At 40.6% G+C, this 18,225-nt stretch overlaps 2 protein-coding genes across 2 annotated transcripts in view; one reads left to right on the plus strand and one right to left on the minus strand.

The window, feature by feature from the left end:
- IL1RAPL2 (interleukin 1 receptor accessory protein like 2) overlaps positions 1-18,225 on the minus strand; it is a 781,557-nt gene that overhangs the window by 752,681 nt on the left and 10,651 nt on the right. The window lies entirely within an intron of this gene.
- TEX13A (testis expressed 13A) lies at positions 10,362-11,653 on the plus strand. Its single transcript, XM_007532269.2, has 2 exons — positions 10,362-10,836; positions 10,942-11,653. The coding sequence occupies exons 1-2, from the start codon at positions 10,378-10,380 to the stop codon at positions 11,632-11,634; spliced, it is 1,152 nt and encodes a 383-aa protein (XP_007532331.1). The 5' UTR covers positions 10,362-10,377; the 3' UTR covers positions 11,635-11,653.

Consider the following 18,225-nt stretch of genomic DNA (forward strand, 5'->3'; position numbering starts at 1 on the left):
GGAACCAGGACATGGCTAATAGGGTACTATATTACAGATGAGGGGGTCATAGTTTCAACCACCACCCCCCAGCCACTATATATGAATACCTACACAGAGGAAGCTTCATGAATAGTGGAGTAGTGCTGTGGCATTTCTCCTTGTCTCTCTTTCTCTCCCCTGCCCCTTCCCCTGATTTCTCTCTCCCTCCCTCTCTGCCTGTCTATCTAGAAAATAAAAGAATCCACCAGGAGTAGTGGGATCCGTAAGGTGTGGAGAACCATTGATAACACTTGAGAGAGGAAGAAGAAGGAGGAAGAAGAGGAGGCAGAGGAGGAGGAGGGGAGGAGATAAAGAAGGAGGAGAAGGGAAAGAAGAAATAATATCAATAATGTGGGAACATTATTATAGTTCCTATTGATATTAAAATGACATATCTGTACCAACAGATTTGAAAGTCTAAATTAAATAGATCAATTCCTTGAAATATACAATCTGCCAAACTTCAAACAAGAAGAAACAGACAAAATAAATAGACATAATTCTAATAAATCAATATTTAATAATCTTCCAAACGAGATGTTTCTCTTGTGATCTACCCATTTAAAAAGAAAGTTTAAGAGGGATTCCGGAAGATGGCGGACTGAGAAGCTGCTAGTGGCTTGAGCTCCGACAACATCTACTGGAAAAGGTAGGATTTTTTGCCTTTAGCAGGACAGTCAATAAGGGGTCCTAACGGTGACACCAAGGTGGCGACTATAACTCAATTTGGGTTAGAAAATAGAGTAAAAAGAAAGAAAAAAATTTTAATTATTATTCCCGAAGCGTATCCCTGACCCCCTCCCCCCCCATAACCAGTCCCTGGGGGCCAGATATCTGCTCCTAGCAGGTTCCCCTGCTGAGCTTCTTTCTTTACCAAGATTCCTGTCCCACCAGGGGGTGTCATTCTAATTCCAACTCTATTCCTTTCTGAAACCCTTGGCCTTTTTTCTTTCTAAGTGGCCAGTTCCAGCTACAAATATTCCACCAAGCAGAGCCTTACTCAGACAGGGAAAGACTACCAGAGGTTTTTTTTTTTTTTCTTTTTCTTTTTTTTGTTTGTTTGTTTCTTTGCTTGCTTTATTTTCTCAACAATCAGCTACCTCTGCTCAGGGGGCCTGAGGCAAGCAGTTACAGAAGCCAGACCTTCCACCTTCTGCAACCCACAATGACCCTGGATCCATGCTCCCAGAGGGATAGAGAATAGGAAAGCTATCAGGGGAGGGGATGGGATATGGAGATTGGGTGGTGGGAATTGTGTGGAGTTGTACCCCTCCTATCCTATGGTTTTGTTAATTTATCCTTTCTTAAATAAAAAAAAATAAATAAAAAAAGAAAGTTTAAAAAAAAAAGTCTTTCCATGATGGGCCTAGACCTCGACTAGGTCACTCTCCATTGTTATCAGTTATCTGTATCAGGAAAAACACAATAGACCCCTTAACGGGCCCCCATATGACCTCGTCCTCAATGTGGATCAACAATGGTAGAGGTGGTTCCATCCTCCCGATGTGAGGCTGAAGAAAATACTCTATATTCCACCTGAGGAAGATGGGTCCTGAAATTGGGACAGCTTGGAACTTTTCCTATTCATGACCACAGAATGTGAGCTCAGATCTAGGGATACAGAGGTTACATAGGCTCCTAAGCTGAATATGGGCCCGAGGTCAGATCAAATCGATGGGATTTACAGTCAACAGTATTTATACATCTTTCCCATATTTGGGAGCTACTCTCTTCTGTGATCCAGATTTCTGGCCCTTTTTCCAGCCATGACATAATCTCCCCGACAATAATTAGGATCCACCTGCATATCAGATGTCAGGCTCAGAAAAAAAAGGATAGTCATGGCCCCTTTGGAAGACAACTAAAATAGGCCTACTATCTATCTACAAAACAGAGACCCACAACTCTTCATCTGCACTAATCCAGCCTTTAGGTTCACTATTAGTCAGCAATTTCTTTGGCTTTATATGTTAACTCTTATTTCAGCCACCAGGTTCCAGATGCTAACATGATGGCAACTGGATCTCCCTGGGCAGACAACCCCACCAATGTGTCCTTGAGCCCCACTCCCTCAGAGCCTTGCCTCATTAGTGAAAGAGAGAGAGGCTGGGAGTATGAATCAACCAGTCAACGCCCATGTTCAGTGGGGAAGCAATTACAGAAGCCAGACCTTCCACCTTCTGCACCCCATAATGACCCTGGGTCCACACTCCCAGAGGGATAAAGAATAGGAAAGCTGTTAGGGGAGGGGATGGGGTATGGAGTTCTGGTGGTGAGAATTGTGTGGAGTTCTGCCCCACTTGTCCTATGGTTTTTGTCAGTAGTTCCTTTTTATAAATAAAAATTAAAAAATAAAGTTTTAGGGGTAACAAGTGGTGTTAGAAGTGTTCACAAAAGAGTATATAGTTGTTCTAAAGTGCTGGATCATACAGTGTCTTTCAAAGATTTAATTTTTGAATAAAAGGAATAACAGAAGTGAAAAAAAAGTCTTTCAATTCTCCAATATCTTTCAAAAAAAGAGGAACTACTTCCTGACTTTTGCTGTGAGGCTGACCTTACACTAACATCAACAACAAAAGCAAAAAATAATAAAATTACAGACCAATATTATTCATGAATATTTTTTTTCAAAATAAGCAAAATATTTGCAATCAAATTCAGTAATAGAAAAATATGTACAGGAGCTGAGCAGTGGCACACCAGGTTAAGCATAGGTAGTATGATCTGGGTTCAAGCCACCGGCTCCACACATACGGGGGTGGGGGGAGCACTTCACATGCAGTTAAGCAGGTCTGCAGGTATCTATCTTTCTTTGTCCCACTCTATCCTCCTGTCCCCTCTCAATTTCTCTCTCTCTCCTATCCAATATATATATATATATATATATATATATATATATATATATATATATATATATATATATACATATATTTTAAAGGCAATATGGATGCCAGGAGCAGTGGATTCATAGTGCCAGCAGAGCTCCAGCCATAAATAACCCTGGAGACAAGACAAAAAATAAGAAAGAAAGAAAGAAAGAAAGAAAGAAAGAAAGAAAGAGGAAAGAAGTGAAAAAATATGCACCACAACAAACTGAATGCATGCCAAGTACTCCAGCCTAGTTCAACATTCAAATTAATACGATCCATTATCCATTTCATCAACAGGTTAAAGAAGAATAATGACACACTCTCTTCAATAGATACATAAACATATTTGACAAAATCCAATTCTCATTTACAATTTTTAAAAATAATATTTGCACAGCTCACAAGGTGCCACAGTATCTAAACCATTAGACTCTCTGGCATCAAGTCCTGAGTTCAGAACCTAACATCACATTTGCCAGAGTTATGCTCTAGCTCTCTCGTCCTCTCTCACACTTATCCAAAGAGATATCTGCATACCTATATTCATAGCAGCACAATTTGTAATAGAGAAAACTTGGAAGCAACCTAAATGTCCAACAATAGATGAGTGACTCAGAAAGTTGGGGCATATATAAACAGTGGAACACTATCCAGATATTAAGAATGATGAAGTCCAAATTAAAAAAAGTAAAAGTAAATAAAGCTTAAAAGCAAAAACTCAGAGAAAGAAGAGTCTCTTCAAAAGTGGTATTGGGAAAATTGGATTGAAACAGGCAGAAAACCAAAACTGAAACATTTCATCTCACCATGCACAAAATTAAACTCTAAATGCATCAACGATTTGGTTGTTAAACCAGAAACCATCAACTATTTAGAGGAAAGGATTGGTATATATAAAACTCTTTTTTTATTTAAGATTTACAGGCCTCATCAATAACTCAATTCTATTTGTTAGGAAAACAAAACAAAAAAGAACTACTAGGTCTACATCAAATTGAAAAGCTTTAGCACACCAAAAGAAACCACAACCTGGGTAGGGGTAGATAGCATAATGGTTACACAAACAGACTGTCATGCCTGAGGCTTCTAAGTCCCAGGTTCAATCCCCTGCACCACTGTAAACCAGAGCTGATTAGTGCTCTGGTAAAAAAAAAAAAAAGCAAATAGAAATACTCCTTTTGAAATAGGAAATATTTTATGTGATACATCAGACAAAAGGTTAATAAATAATAGCTCTAAAGAATATATATATATATAATCATTTATTACCAGAGAAATACAAATAAAGACAACAATGAGATGCCACTCTACTTCTGTAAGAATGTCACATATCAGAAAGAACAGTAATAAATGTTGTAGAGAGAGCCATCTGAAGAACTCTTCAGGCTAGAAATTAACCTACCCTATGACTTGGCAATTCCTCTCCTGGGGATATATCCTAAGGAATCAAACACATTTATCCAGAGAGAACTCTGCATACCAATATTCATAGCAGCACAATTTATAATAGCCAAAACTTAGAAGCAACCCAGATGGCCAACAATATATGAGTGACTAAGAAAGTTGAGGCATATACAAACAATGGAACACTACCCAGCTATTAAGAATGATGAAGTCTCAATAATTAAAAAAATAAATAAAATAAAAAAAGAATAATGAAGTTAACTTCTTCACCTCAACTTGGATGGATCTTGAAGGAATCATGGCAAGGATGAACATTATCTGATCTTACTCTTGGGCAGAACTTAAGAAACTAGAACAGAAAGGAGAAACAAAGTAAAATTTGGACTGGTTTTCTGTATTGCACCAAAGTAAAGGACTATGGGGAAGAATGGAAGAAAGAGAAATGGGATGGGGGGCAGACTTTCAGATCCTGGTGCACAATGATGGACCTAATTTGGAAGTGTTAAGTGTTTTGCAAACACCTATCATGGTGAGAGGAGAAATTGTACCCATGTGCCAATAACTTTAAACCATTAAATCTCAATAAAAAAGAAAAACCAGGAGGTTCAAAGTTCTGACCAATCTCTTAGAATCATTTTGTGAAAAGCCATATACTTTTAGACTAATTTATTAAAAGACATTTATTGAGCAACATGTATATGCCATGATACTTCTTTTTTACATATTTTATATTTTATTTTTTAATTTTAATTCTTTTTATATGTTTATTTATTCTCTTTTTTGCCCTTTTTGTAGTTATTACTGTTGTTACTGATGTTATTGTTGTTGAATAGGACAGAGATAAATGGAGAGAGGAGGGGAAGACAGAGAGGGGGAGCAAAAGATAGACACCTGTAGACCTGCTTCACCACTTGTGAAGTGATCCCCCTGCAGGTGGGGAGCCGGGGGCATGAACCATGATCCTTACACTGGTCCTTGTGCTTTGTGCCACGTGTGCTTAACCCGCTGCACTACCACCCTACTCCTCTTAAGTGTAAATGATACTTTTACATATATTGCAAAGCAGATATAAACTTACTGCAATTAGAAAGATGTCTATTCTATAAAAAGAATTTGGGAATAGCAAGATAGTTCACAGGGATAATGTGCTTGCTTTGTCACAGGGCATTGATCAGAGCCCAGCCTTCACTGCCCTGAAAGAAGCTTTACTTTATTATCTTCTCTAATTTTCTTTCTCTGAATTTCTATCTGAAAAAAAAGAAGAAGAAAGAAAGGAAAAAATAAAGAAAAAAGTTGACCTAGAAACTTTCTCTAGTTTTAGTTATAACTATAGTGGTTACAGGTAGGTTTTTTTTTTGGGGGTGTGTGTGTGTGTGTGTATGTGTGTGTGTTTTGGGATAGTGCACAAAACTTTAGTAATGGGTATAACGTGAAACATAACTATATAATTTAAAAATTTTGCAAGCCACTATTGAATCACTAATAATAAGTAAAATAATGTGAAATGCAGACTTCCAATTAAAAAACATTGGCCTGGGGGCCGGGTAGTGGCACACCTGGTTGAGTACACATATTACAGTGCATAATGACCCAGGTTCGAGCCCCCAGTCTCCACCTGCAGGGGGAATGCTTTGCAAGTGGTAAAGCAGTATTGCAGGTGTCTATCTGTCTCTCCCTCTCTATCACCCCTGCCCACTCAATTTCTGGCTCTCTCTATCCAATAACTAACGATAACAATATTTTTTTAAGTTGAACTGGAGACATGAAGACCCATTGACCGAAAAAAAAAATGCTGGGGGAACAAAGCATGTTATGGACATTTATTCTTTATTTTTATCTTTATTTATTTATTGGATAGAAACAGCCAGAAATCTTGAGAGAAGAGGGTAATAGAAAGAGAGAGAGAGAGAGAGAGGAGTAGGGCGGTAGTGCAGTGGGTTAAGTTCACGTGGCACAAAGCGTAAAGACTGGCATAAGGATCCCAGTTTGAGCCCCTGGCTCCCCAACTGCAGGGGAGTCACTTCACAGGCAGTGAAGCAGATCTGCAGGTGTCTGTCTTTCTCCCCCCCCCCGTCTTCTCCTCCTCCTCTTTCCATTTCTCTCTGTCCTATCCAACAACAACAACATCAAGAACAACAATAACAACAGTAATAACTGCAACAATAAAACAAGGGCAACAAAAAGGGGGGAGAAAATGTTCCTGGAATGCAGACAGAGCATTAAAAAAAGAGAGAAAAAGAAAGAGAAAGAGAGAGATTAGCCTGTAACGCTACTTCACCACTCGTAAAGCTTTCACTCTGTAGGTGAGGACTGGGGGATGAAACCCAGGTCCTTGTGCATAGCAACATGTGTGCCTAACCAAGTACACCATTACCCACCTCCAAACACATTTATTATAATATTCATGTGTGTGTGTGTGTGTGTGTGTGTGTGTGTGTGTGTGTGTGTGTGTACTGGGTGAGTGTAGAGAGGGGCATACAGAACCATTTGAGATTTGAGAATTTCACTGTTCTAGGCTTACTTTTCCATTTAGATGAAAAATGACAGGATCAGGAGGAGGAAAGACAGTACAACACCAGAGCTTCTAACAATTCTGCACTTCTCATGGGATTCAAACCTGGGAATGTGTATGCCCAAAGAGGTACTCTACCCAATGAGCTATTTCTCTGGGTCACATATAAGCAAATATAGATTTGTGAATACTTCATGTGTCATGTTTAATAAAAAAAAGAATTTCAGTTGTTAGACTATATCTAAACTATAAGAACGTTATTCTAATTTATTTTGAATATATGATTCCCATTTGGCAGAATCTTGGTCAGTAAACAAACAGGAATTTATTGAAGATACAAACAAACAATACTTTACTATCTGTTCTTTCTATTGATATGAACATTATGCCTCTGGCATGGCACTGAAAATCTTCATCCTTGGGTTGCTTCAAAATGATTTCCTTAAGTAGTCAAAGATAAGGTGAAATTGGGAACTTGATTAGAACTAGACTAGTTCACTGGTTGAGAATGTTGCCTGGACTCATATCCTAATTATGCATATTTAGACAAATCACTGACTCTCATATTTTATACTTATAAAATTAGAACAACAAAATAGTTATTCTTTTTAACAATTCTCCTCATTTAAGAAGTATAGATAATTGTGAGTTAAAGATGCCTACAATTTCTTTTTCATTCTATTGGACAGAAGGTTAGTGGTTATTAAATACTGCTGCATGTAACCATGATGAGTGTCTGTATAACAGTCTCTCTTCCAACTTAAGTCATTTTCTACCATCATGCACCAGGACTCTAAACTTCCCTCCACAGTTCATTCCTTTCTTTCCCTTCCCCAGAGTCCTTTGCTTTGGTAAAATACACCAAATCCAGTTCAGACTTTACCCGCCCCCGTCCTTGTTTCTCTTTTTTCTTTCTTTCTTTTTCTCATTCTTTCCTCCTCCCTCTCTTTCTCCTCCTTTTTCTTTTCTTCTTCTTTTTAATTGCCATCAGAGTTATCACTGGGGCTTGGTGACCACACTAGAAATCCACCACTTCTATCAACCTTTTGAGGAGGCGGAGATAGAGAAAAAGAGCTAAAGACACTCTAGGACTTGTTTCACTACTCAAGAAGCATCCCCCCTACAGGTGAGCAGCAGGAGATTCAAACCTGGATCTTTGTGCTTGGTAATATGTGTGCTCACCCAGGTGCACCATTGTCTGGCCCCAAATGATGCTTGTTTCTTTTTTAAAATTTTTGTATCTATTCCCTTTTTGTTGTCCTTGTTGTTTTATTGTTGTTGTTATTGGATAGGGCAGAAAGAAATGGAGAGAGGAGGAGAAGACAGAGAGGGGCAGAGAAAGATAGACACCTGCAGACCTGCTTCACCACTTGCAAAGTGACTCCCCTGCAGTTGGGGAGCTGGGGTCTTGAACCAGGATCCTCACTCTGGTCCTTGAGCTTCTCGCCACCTGCGCTTAACCCTCTGTGCTACGGCCCAACCCCCCCTTTTTTCCATCTGCTTGTTTCTTAAATTCCACCTGTGAGTTTTAAAAACTATGAAATGTCTCTGATGTCTACGTTATGTGCAAGCTAACACATGAGTCTTACATTTTCATGGCTGCTGGTAGAAAATAAGAGAATACTTGGTCAGAAAATACAAGCAGCCAGAGTAACAGCATTTATGTTGCTTTTCCAAACCCAATGTCAACAGAACAATACGAAGAAGAGCATATGGATCAGATGAAGACTATTTTTTTTATTACCCACCTTTCAACAGATAAAGGGTGAAAGACAAGTGAAAAGAGACAGAGAAATAAAGAAGAGGATCACAACACCACTCTACCAGTTATGAAGCCTCCCCTTTGCATAGTTTTCCAAGTGGCACCTGGGACTGTAATATAGTTCCTTATCTATGGTAAAGTGTGTGAGCAATCCCCCAGTCCCAGAAATACAAAACTTTTATAATGAACCATAAATTTTCTTCCAGAGGGAGTAATTATCCTCCACTACTATAAGAAAATCTATTCTTTGGTCTGGAACAAGACACTATATCTAGCTTTTGAAAGCTCTCTGTGCTCACCACTGGGGTGTAGGAGAGTCATATCTTGAGAAAAGGGGGAATAATATTACAAATATTAATTCTGGATTATCATTGGGACACCCAGAAAAAACAAGTCTGTATCAGGAGTTTGCTAAGCTAGGGCAGAGGTAGATAGCATAATGGTTATACAAAGAAACGTTCATGCCTGAGGCTCCAAAGTCCCAGGCTCAATCTCCCATACCACCATAAACCAGAGGTGGGAAGTGCTCTGGTAAAAATAAAATAAAACACGGGAGTCAGGTGGTAGCACAGCTGGTTAAGTGCATGTGTAGCCAAGTGTAAGAACCGGTTTAAGGATCCCGGTTCAAGCCCCCGGCTCCCCACCTGCAGGGGAGTCGCTTCACAGATGATGAAGCAGGTCTGCAGGTGTCTATCTTTCTCTCCCCCTCTATCTTCCCCTCCTCTCTCCATTTCTCTCTGTCCTATTTAACAATGACAACATCAATAACAACAACAATAATAACTACAACAACAAATAAAAAACAACAAGTGCAATAAAAGGGAAAATAAATATTAAAAATAAAAATAAAATAAAATAAAATAACAATTATCATGCTATGGTCAAGTCAAATAATAGCAGCTTCCTGATTTTGTAATTTAAATTTAGAGTAATTTCTGTAAGTGTAATTTACAACTGTTCTTAGGTGACAAGGAGTTGGAAAAAGAGATACTTTGCCCACAAAATCTTAAATAGCCATTACGTGGGCATTTATCAAAGACATATGCTAATTTTCCAACACTTCTATCTGAATTCATGCGTATTTGAAGCACAACTATTGAATCTTTCTCTGAGGTTTACCCTGCTCCAGCCACTTTAGAATTATTTCTAGAGCATTCTCTTGGAGGAAAGGGAACCCTGGCATGGGACAAACCATTACAAGAAAATTATGGGGGGGTACGTTTTGATCCTGATTATGATATTTCACCCTTTGGGTCTAAATATTTTGCCCCTACTGTTATTTATCCCCTTCGTCAAATACTTTCAACAATAAAGTAAGCCCTCTATGCCTTCGTCTGGGTGTGGGGGGGTGCCTTCCAAGAGAAAACCATCACACCCCTACAATCTCTGGACATTGGAACAGTCCTAGAGTAACGGTTTTGGTGGTTAACCTCCGTACTTCCTTATCCAGGGAGCCGTGGGAGGAGAGGTTTCTTCTTTCTTAAGTACTGGTTTGTTTGGCTTGTACATTTTCTGACCTTGGATTGGAGAGGTGAGAACTGGTTGGAGGTATAACTCCCTGGGGGTGGGGGTGGAGATTCAGAGGGTGTGAAGCGAGAGGGAGAAGGGAGAACGGCAGGAGATTGGTAGAGTGTGGATGGGAGGAGAGTCACAGTTGAGGGGGAGGGGTTACTGGATTGGGGAGGATACAAATGGTTGAAATACTAACACTGCCCCCCACCTTTTCACACAGCCCGCCCTTCCACCTCTTAACTGTGCCCTGCCCACCCCGACAGAGTCAGCTAAACCGCTAGAGGGCCTCAGCAGTCATGGCCTTGGAACCTGAGCATCCTTGCGGTGGCTTTCGGCACAGTGCCGTGGTGGCCTACATCAACAAAAAGATGGCGGTTCACTCGAAAGGTTCGGAGTTCTACCACAAAAACATATCCCTGTCCTGGGAGGAGGCGGAAGACAAACTTGGGTCCATCCTATTGGACAGTGCAGTCCCTAGTGAGGCCAAGGAGGCCTGCGCTTGGGGCTGCCTGGCCTTGGGAGTGTATTTTGCCCGCAGGCAGAATCAGTTACATGAGCGCAGGGTGAAGTGGCTGCATGATTTAGCCAAAGTGCACAAGTCAGCTGCGCAGGTCATGGCCACAGATGTGAAGGTGGTTACTGAGCAGCAGGAAATAGAGCGCAGAGAAGCTACCAGTAAGCTAAAGCAAGCCCAAGCCACCCTGGCAGAAATGCAGAAGGAAAGGGACCTACTGAGGTGGAAGCTCTTCCAAGCGGTAAGATTGCTCAAAATGTCTCCCTCCATTTCCCTCATCCTACTCCCCCACCCCACCCTCTTCACATCTCCAGAACAGATCTCAACCCTGCCCACTTTTCTCCAGGAGTTGAGTTCTTCCCAGGCCACAGACTGGCCGGGCCTGACCAGTGCCGGTGGAAACTGGATGGAAGGAACAAGTGAGAGGGAAGTGGAAACAACAGGGGCTGCAGCTACGACTACCATTGCTGGCCCTTCAAGAAGAGCAAGAGGATTAGAGGGCCAGGCCGAGGGGGTAGAGACCAGAAAAGAGCCGAGTGGAGGCCTCAGGAAGCTTCTTAGAAGTATGGAGGAAAAAAATTACTCCTCTTTCTGGCACAGGGAAGCAAATAACAGTTCAATGGGAACAAACATGCTTTATTCATCTGGGCCCTTAAAGCCAGAGTCCACAGTTCCACCTGCACCCCTTCCTGTCCAGCTTCCTGCCTCATTCACATATTCATACCCATGTATTTTTCCCCCACTTTCAACTGAACCCTCCTTATTCCCACCAATAGGAACACCCACAACTGCATCTCTAGCTCAGATGTCTTCCCAGGAGGGGTTCTTTGATGTTATATCAGATGTGGGAACCCAGGGGATAGACCCCTTAGATATTCAAAGGGAAAGGAAAGATTCCAATCTCTATCAGCAGAGAAGGCCTACAGCAATTCGCAGGCCTGGAGATTGGGCCTGCCCTTGGTGTAAAACTGTAAATTTCTCACAGAAAGAAACTTGCTACCACTGTGGGAAGGGAATCTGGTTGCAAAGCCCTCAGTGAGTTGAGAAATAGACACATGAGCCACTGGGAATCAATTTTCAGAGGGGTAGGGAGGACTGGGGGAGGGAATAAGTGGGAAGATGAGAGAGAAGAGAGGTGGGGAAGGTGAAAATGGGGGGTCATCTATTTGAAGTGAGGAAGGTGAAAATGGGGGTCTTCTGTTTGATGTGAGGAGGGTGAAAAAGGGGGTCATCTGTTTGAGGTGGGGAGGGTGAAAAAGAGGGTCATCTGTTTGAGGTGGGGAGGGTGAAAAAGGGAGTCATCAGTTTGAGTTGGGGAAGGTGAAAACAGGTCATCTATTTGGGGGACTCCATTTATTCTAAAACATTCACATTTATTATTCCAAAAACTGTTTCAGTTTCTGTTTGTGTGTGTTTCTCCCCAACCCTAATATCTATTAGACCTGAACAGCCATGTTTATAATAACCCACCCCTCCCCCAACATAGGCTTTAGATGATTGGAGCAGGAGCAGCTATTTGGCCCATCCTGAACCAGACAGATTCTCACACTAGGGAATCTGAACAGAGAATCTTATTCTGTAAGGATGATGTTGGACAGGAAAATGGGTAGTTAGTTCATTTGGCGTAAGGATCAAGGTCAGCTCCAGGACATTAAGGTTACAACTGATGCTTTAAAGGAGTCCAAATGTCTTTTATAGCACACTAGTATCAGACCCAAAGGACTAGATGGGCACAGAAAGGCAGAAAAGAGTTTATTTCTGTGATACAAATGATAGAGAGTGGTGAACCACTTTTCCACTTCTAATTGTGCTTTGTGTAAATCTAGAGAAACATACCCATCCCACTCCCCACCCCACCCCCATTTCTTTGAACCAAATCTCTGAGTGGACTTTTCTTTTCTGGGAGACCAGATTATGGCCAAATCAAAATTTGGCATCAGATGAACAGATAAAAATCACATCTGATCAAAGAAAAGGTCAGGCATGGCTAGGAAACTGTGCCAAGGAGTTAGGAAACTGTGGCAGGGATTTATAGGTAGTTTGGATTCCTATATCCCAAATATCCAGGAATGAAATGGACAACAAGCTTCCTCACATTCTGAGTTATATTTGTTACAACAATTAAACCATACTTGGAGTTAATCCAGGATTGGAACACAGCAGTCCCAAGGAGTTTTCTTAGGAGCACAATGTGACAGATGCTAGCACCTGTTGCAAAGACTGCAACTGCTGATTTGATGTGTGACAGAAGAATCCTATCCTGTGCCTAGAAAGCAGAACCTGGGACAGGGAGAAGGAGGTGAGTCAACAAGTGATTGTGCTCTGAGCGTTCAATGGCCTAGAGCTCTGGCCACAGTGTAGTGTCATCCAGAGGGATTCTCTCCATTGCCCTATCACATGCTACCTGTGGGAGGAGAGTCTGCTTACAAAGCTCATGGTGAATTTAGAAATGTGGAACAGTGCATACCACATCACCCCATGTGAAATCCATTTCCATAGGGAGGAGGAGGGGGGCGGTCTATAACTCCTTCTCTAACAAACTGGGGGAGGGAGAGGATGATCTATGGCTCCTCCTCTAATAAACTGAAGGGGATGGGGGATAGTCTGAGGCTCCTTTCTGATGATTAAGCAGTGTTGACTGGAGATAAATGTATGATTAATCTGCAGGGGCAAAGATGGTGAGGAATCAACACCTGGAAACATCTGCAAGAAACCTGGTCAGTTGCCCCCCCTGACTGTGGGAATAGAGAATGAAACTGTGGCCTTGAGACATCTTGGTAGCAGCTGGATGTGACTCTGGACTGCCTCCTGTTCAGGCAGGAGTGGATAGCCAACAGGACTGTGTAGTAGAACTCCAGCTTGAACTTGGCAGAGAACACCTTGTATGTATTTATGTTCTTCCAAGGCAGGATTCCCAATATCTGGACTCTTAACACTTGGATTTATTTATTTGTTTACTTGTTTATTTATTTAGTATACTGTAGGATGTTTGGCAAAATATCTGGTCTATGTCCACTAGATGCCAGTGGTACATCTCCACCCAACCCTGGTGGTGACAATTAGAGACATCTCCAGATATTAAAGACACTTTGAACACATGGGAAGTATTTGAAAGGAATGAGATAGACTCAGAATACTTTTTGGAAACATGCTCATTGTGATGCTTCTCAATGATATGATATCCCAATTGACAGGATCCATTTTGTTTTTTGTAAAATAATCCCTAGATGTGTTGATGTGTGATGTGTTGCTATATATATAGGTCTGTTTTTGCCTTGTTACTGACTTCTGTTTGAATAAGCATAGTAAAGGTCTGGGAAAACTTTTAAAAAATGGGATGGGGTGGGTTTAGTATGATAGAGGGGTTTTGCATTATAAATGTGCTGTGTATTATGAATGGTTGATAAGTAAATGTTCATAAATACCCCAAAATAAAGTTAATTTAATTACTTAAGTTTGAAAATATTTTTTTGGTCTTTTTTCTTTTGGGACAGGAGTTTGCAGGAGAGCAAACACAGATATGCATAGTAATGGGATAGGAAACCAAGAGATCCCCTGCCTAAGTGTCCCTTAGGACACCAGAGAGTGAAGACTGAAGGATAGGGTAGGGCAGGGGGCAATGACAACTTTAGAAATGACTTATGAGTTAGTCTGGGGAGTTAGAGTAGGGAAGGAAGGGATCTTCAAGCTGTGCAAATGACCCAGTTGGGATAGGCAGTGGGAAATCAGGAAGGAAGACTGAAAAGGAAGGTAATTGTAGAAGTTTCAGGAGGCAAATATATTTTGTTGAAAGTTACTTTCATAACTATTAGTTATCTATTGCCAACAGGGTTCTGGTTGGGGCTTCATGCATGCCATGATTGGATCCCACTGCTGCTGGCAAACTGCCTTGTTTGGAAACTAAGTGACAAAGAGAAGGAAAAAAGAGATACTGTGGTGCTGCTCCACTGCTTATGAAGCTCTCTCTATGCAGGTGTTACTGTATGATGATGGGCTTTAACTCACATCTCTGCACATGGTAGTGTGTGCTTTATTAAGGGAGATATCTCAGGGTCTCATTCACACACAATTTTTCAGTAAAAGGTTCAGTCTGTTTGTATTGGAATAATACATTAGGTAGGATTAAAGAACTATATAAATTAGCTAGTGCAGTAGCTCACTTGGATGGTATGCTATTTTTCCACATGTATGACTCAAGTTTGAATCTGGCTCCCACCACATTAAAGGAAGTTTCAGTGCTGTGATCACTTTCACTCTCACTCTTTTTCTCCTTGCCTCTATCTAAAACAAACAAAGCAAAAATGAAGAAATGTATGGTGTTTTCATGATTCAATATAGCCAACTTAGTTTCCTCCCAATGTCCAAAGAAAAGGAGCTAATAAGCTGGAAATAATTCACTTGTGTTACTAAATACATTTTATAACACCCATAAAAGTGGTGGATTTGGTCTTTTAACTCCACTAAAATAAGCAGCTCAATAGTAAGAAAGATAGACAGCTTTTGAAATATACTAAATAAATACTGAGCTCTAACAGAAAATGGAAATTTTATGGAAGGAGTGGTCAGTGTTTTACTACAATTCTGGTTTTTATCTCCCAAATAAAGGCAGTGATCCTCTCAGGACTTGTGAAGCAAAGTAGTGAAAAAAGAATGACCAGGATGATACATCTGTTGACATTTTTCATTCTAATGACCTGTGTACACTGGGCAGTAAAACCTGACTACACCTGTCTCTAAAATAATGGAAAGTCAAAAATATCTTAAGCCCTATTTCATTTAGAAATAACAATGCCTCATGAAAAGTCGGCTTTATGTCATGTGATGTAAAAGTCATAAATGCCATAGTGTGTGTACATTATCTAGCTAGACGCTTACCTATAATTTAAGTCTCTGAATTTTATTTGATTTCACACCCTACTTCAAAATAATACTATTCCCAGAATCAGTCTTTGCACTTTCTTCTCAGAATAGTTACCTCCTGCTATCTATTTTTATCCCTATTGATAAAAACAAATTAGAAAACAATGTATGTGATCTAATTAAAACCTACAGACCTTAAGTGATCTTAAGGTTACTATCAGTAAGTCAGCAATAAATATGTATGGGAAGCCTGCTCTTTGTGTGTATCAAGTTTGAAGAGATAGTTCAAGCTTTACACACATTTTTATTGGGGGTGTTGATGATTTACCATGAAGTCACTGACATATAGTTACAATTTGCATGATGTACCTGGACCTCACAGTTCTCTTCTGCCTCTCCCTCTGCCTCGTTCTAATAGTCCTTTGCTTTGGTGCAATACCATTCCCAGTCCATGTTTTACTTTGTGTTCTTCCCTGTACCTATTTATTAAGTCCAGATTATAAGTATAATCATTTAGTATTTATCTTTATCTTTTTTCACTTAAAATGATGTATGCAAGTTCCATCCAAGATGACACAAAGGAGTTGATTTCATCATTTTTAACAGCTGAGTAATATTCCATCATGCATATATACCACAATTTATTAAGCCACTCATTGGTCTTTGGAGGTCTTGTTTGCTCCCAGGTTTTAGCTATTACAAATTATGCTGCTATGAACATAGGAATTCATAGATCTCTTCTGAGTAGGTGTTTATGTTTCCTTTGGGTATATGCCCAGAAGAGGAATTGCCGGGTTATAGGGTAGATCTATTTCTAGTGTTCTGGGATAACTTAAGACTGATTTCTGTTGCATTTAAAATAAAAGGGACTTTGCTGTGTCATATAAAGGACTTGGCTGATGGCGTGGCTGAGAGCATGTTCAGAGAATCAAAGCTTCATTATAGCTATACAAAAGTACACGGCATTATATTTTAAGAAAGATACAATAACCAATTATCAGCAGAGCTGTAGTTCACTCATTATGGTTGGAGAAGGGTCTTAAGAGTTCACAAATGCTGGAGAGGTTGTGGGGACAAAGGAACCCTTTTACATTGCTGGTGGGAATGTAAATTGGTACAGCCTCTGTGGAGAGCAGTCTGGAAAACTCTCAGGAGGCTAGACATGGACCTTCCATATGATCCAGTAATTCCTCTCCTGGGGTTATACCCCAAGGACTCCATAACACCCAACCAAAATGAGGTGTGTACTCCTATGTTCATAGCAGCGCAATTCATAATAGCTAAAACCTGGAAGCAACCCAGATGCCCAACAACAGATGAGTGGCTGAGAAAGCTGTGGTATATATACACAATGAAATACTATGCAGCTATCAAAAACAATGAACTCACCTTCTCTGACCCATCTTGGACAGAGCTAGAAGGAATTATGTTAAGTGAGCTAAGTCAGAAAGATAAAGATGAGTATGGGATGATGCCACTCATCAACAGAAGTTGAGAAAGAAGATCTGAAAGGGAAACTAAAAGCAGGACCTGACCAAATTGTAAGTAGGGCACCAAAGTAAAAACCCAGTGGTGAGGGGTAGACATTCAGCTTCCTGGGACAGTGGGGGGTGGGAGTGGGTGGGAGGGATGGGTCACAGTCTTTTGGTAGTGGGAATGGTGTTTATGTACACTCCTAGTAAAATGTAGTCATATAAATAACTAGTAAATTAATATGAGAGGGTGAAAATTAATTGTATGTCTCAAAGTTTTTTAAAATACAGACTGAATCTTTTTAATATATAGGCTGTGTATTTTATATGCGGACTCTCTCAAAAGCCTAGACCAATAGATCAGAAGCAACCAATAGCACAGCTATATACAAGATACTGGGTACTGTACAGCAAACCCTAACAAAAGGACTTTTCAAAGTTAACCCAATTACCAATTAATGTGATGATAACATTAACTATCGATTGTCTTTTTGAACCCTAAGACAGCAGGAACCTCACATCTCCACTATAGAGCCTCTACTTCCCTCTACTAACCCTTGGATAGGGCCCACTTTCCCGTATGCCTCTCCCAATCCATATAAAATAATATTGCATTTGCAGATCACAACCTAATCAATGCAATGATTGCCACCTCAACATGCTTCACTTCAGACTGTGTCCAGAGACTTCACGTGTGGAATGACAACCCTTCAGCTTCATTACTCGGGTGAGACCTTTCCTTTCATAGTATACTCTAATTCCATCTCAGGTGGTTCACTTTCTAACAAAGTCCCAAAACCTAGATAAACACCAGTTTCTGTGAGAGAGAGCATATGTTCACACGTATTCATAAACTAGTGCAAAATATATACCTGAAAGCAGAAGTACACTAGAGTTTGCAGTGAGTACCCCCCTGCTGGGAAATTGTGCAGATGCAGTCACATCTGCCATGTTGTCCCCTCAGGCTACTGCTAGTTCCCTCAAGAGTTGGGACATTCTCGGAGTGCCTGTTCCGCCATGTTGTGCCTTCAGGGCATTGTCTATTTCCCGTGATATTTGGAGTGCTTTGGTTACTCCTCCCCCCTCCCATTCTCATGAGAGTTATTATCCTATCCTGGAGTGCTATGGTTACTCCTCCCCCTTCCCATTCTCGCAAAAGCTACTCCTATAAAATCACTTCTTCCGCACCTCACTCTCTTGCCAGCGCTTCACTTCAGTGTTTAGACACAGGAAAGCTTACTGAGTGAGGTGGCCATTTTCGCTACCTCCACATGGCCCAACCTGCTTCTCTCGCACCC

This window comes from Erinaceus europaeus, chromosome X (assembly GCF_950295315.1).
Source record: "Erinaceus europaeus chromosome X, mEriEur2.1, whole genome shotgun sequence".
Classification (NCBI taxonomy): Eukaryota; Metazoa; Chordata; class Mammalia; order Eulipotyphla; family Erinaceidae; genus Erinaceus; species Erinaceus europaeus.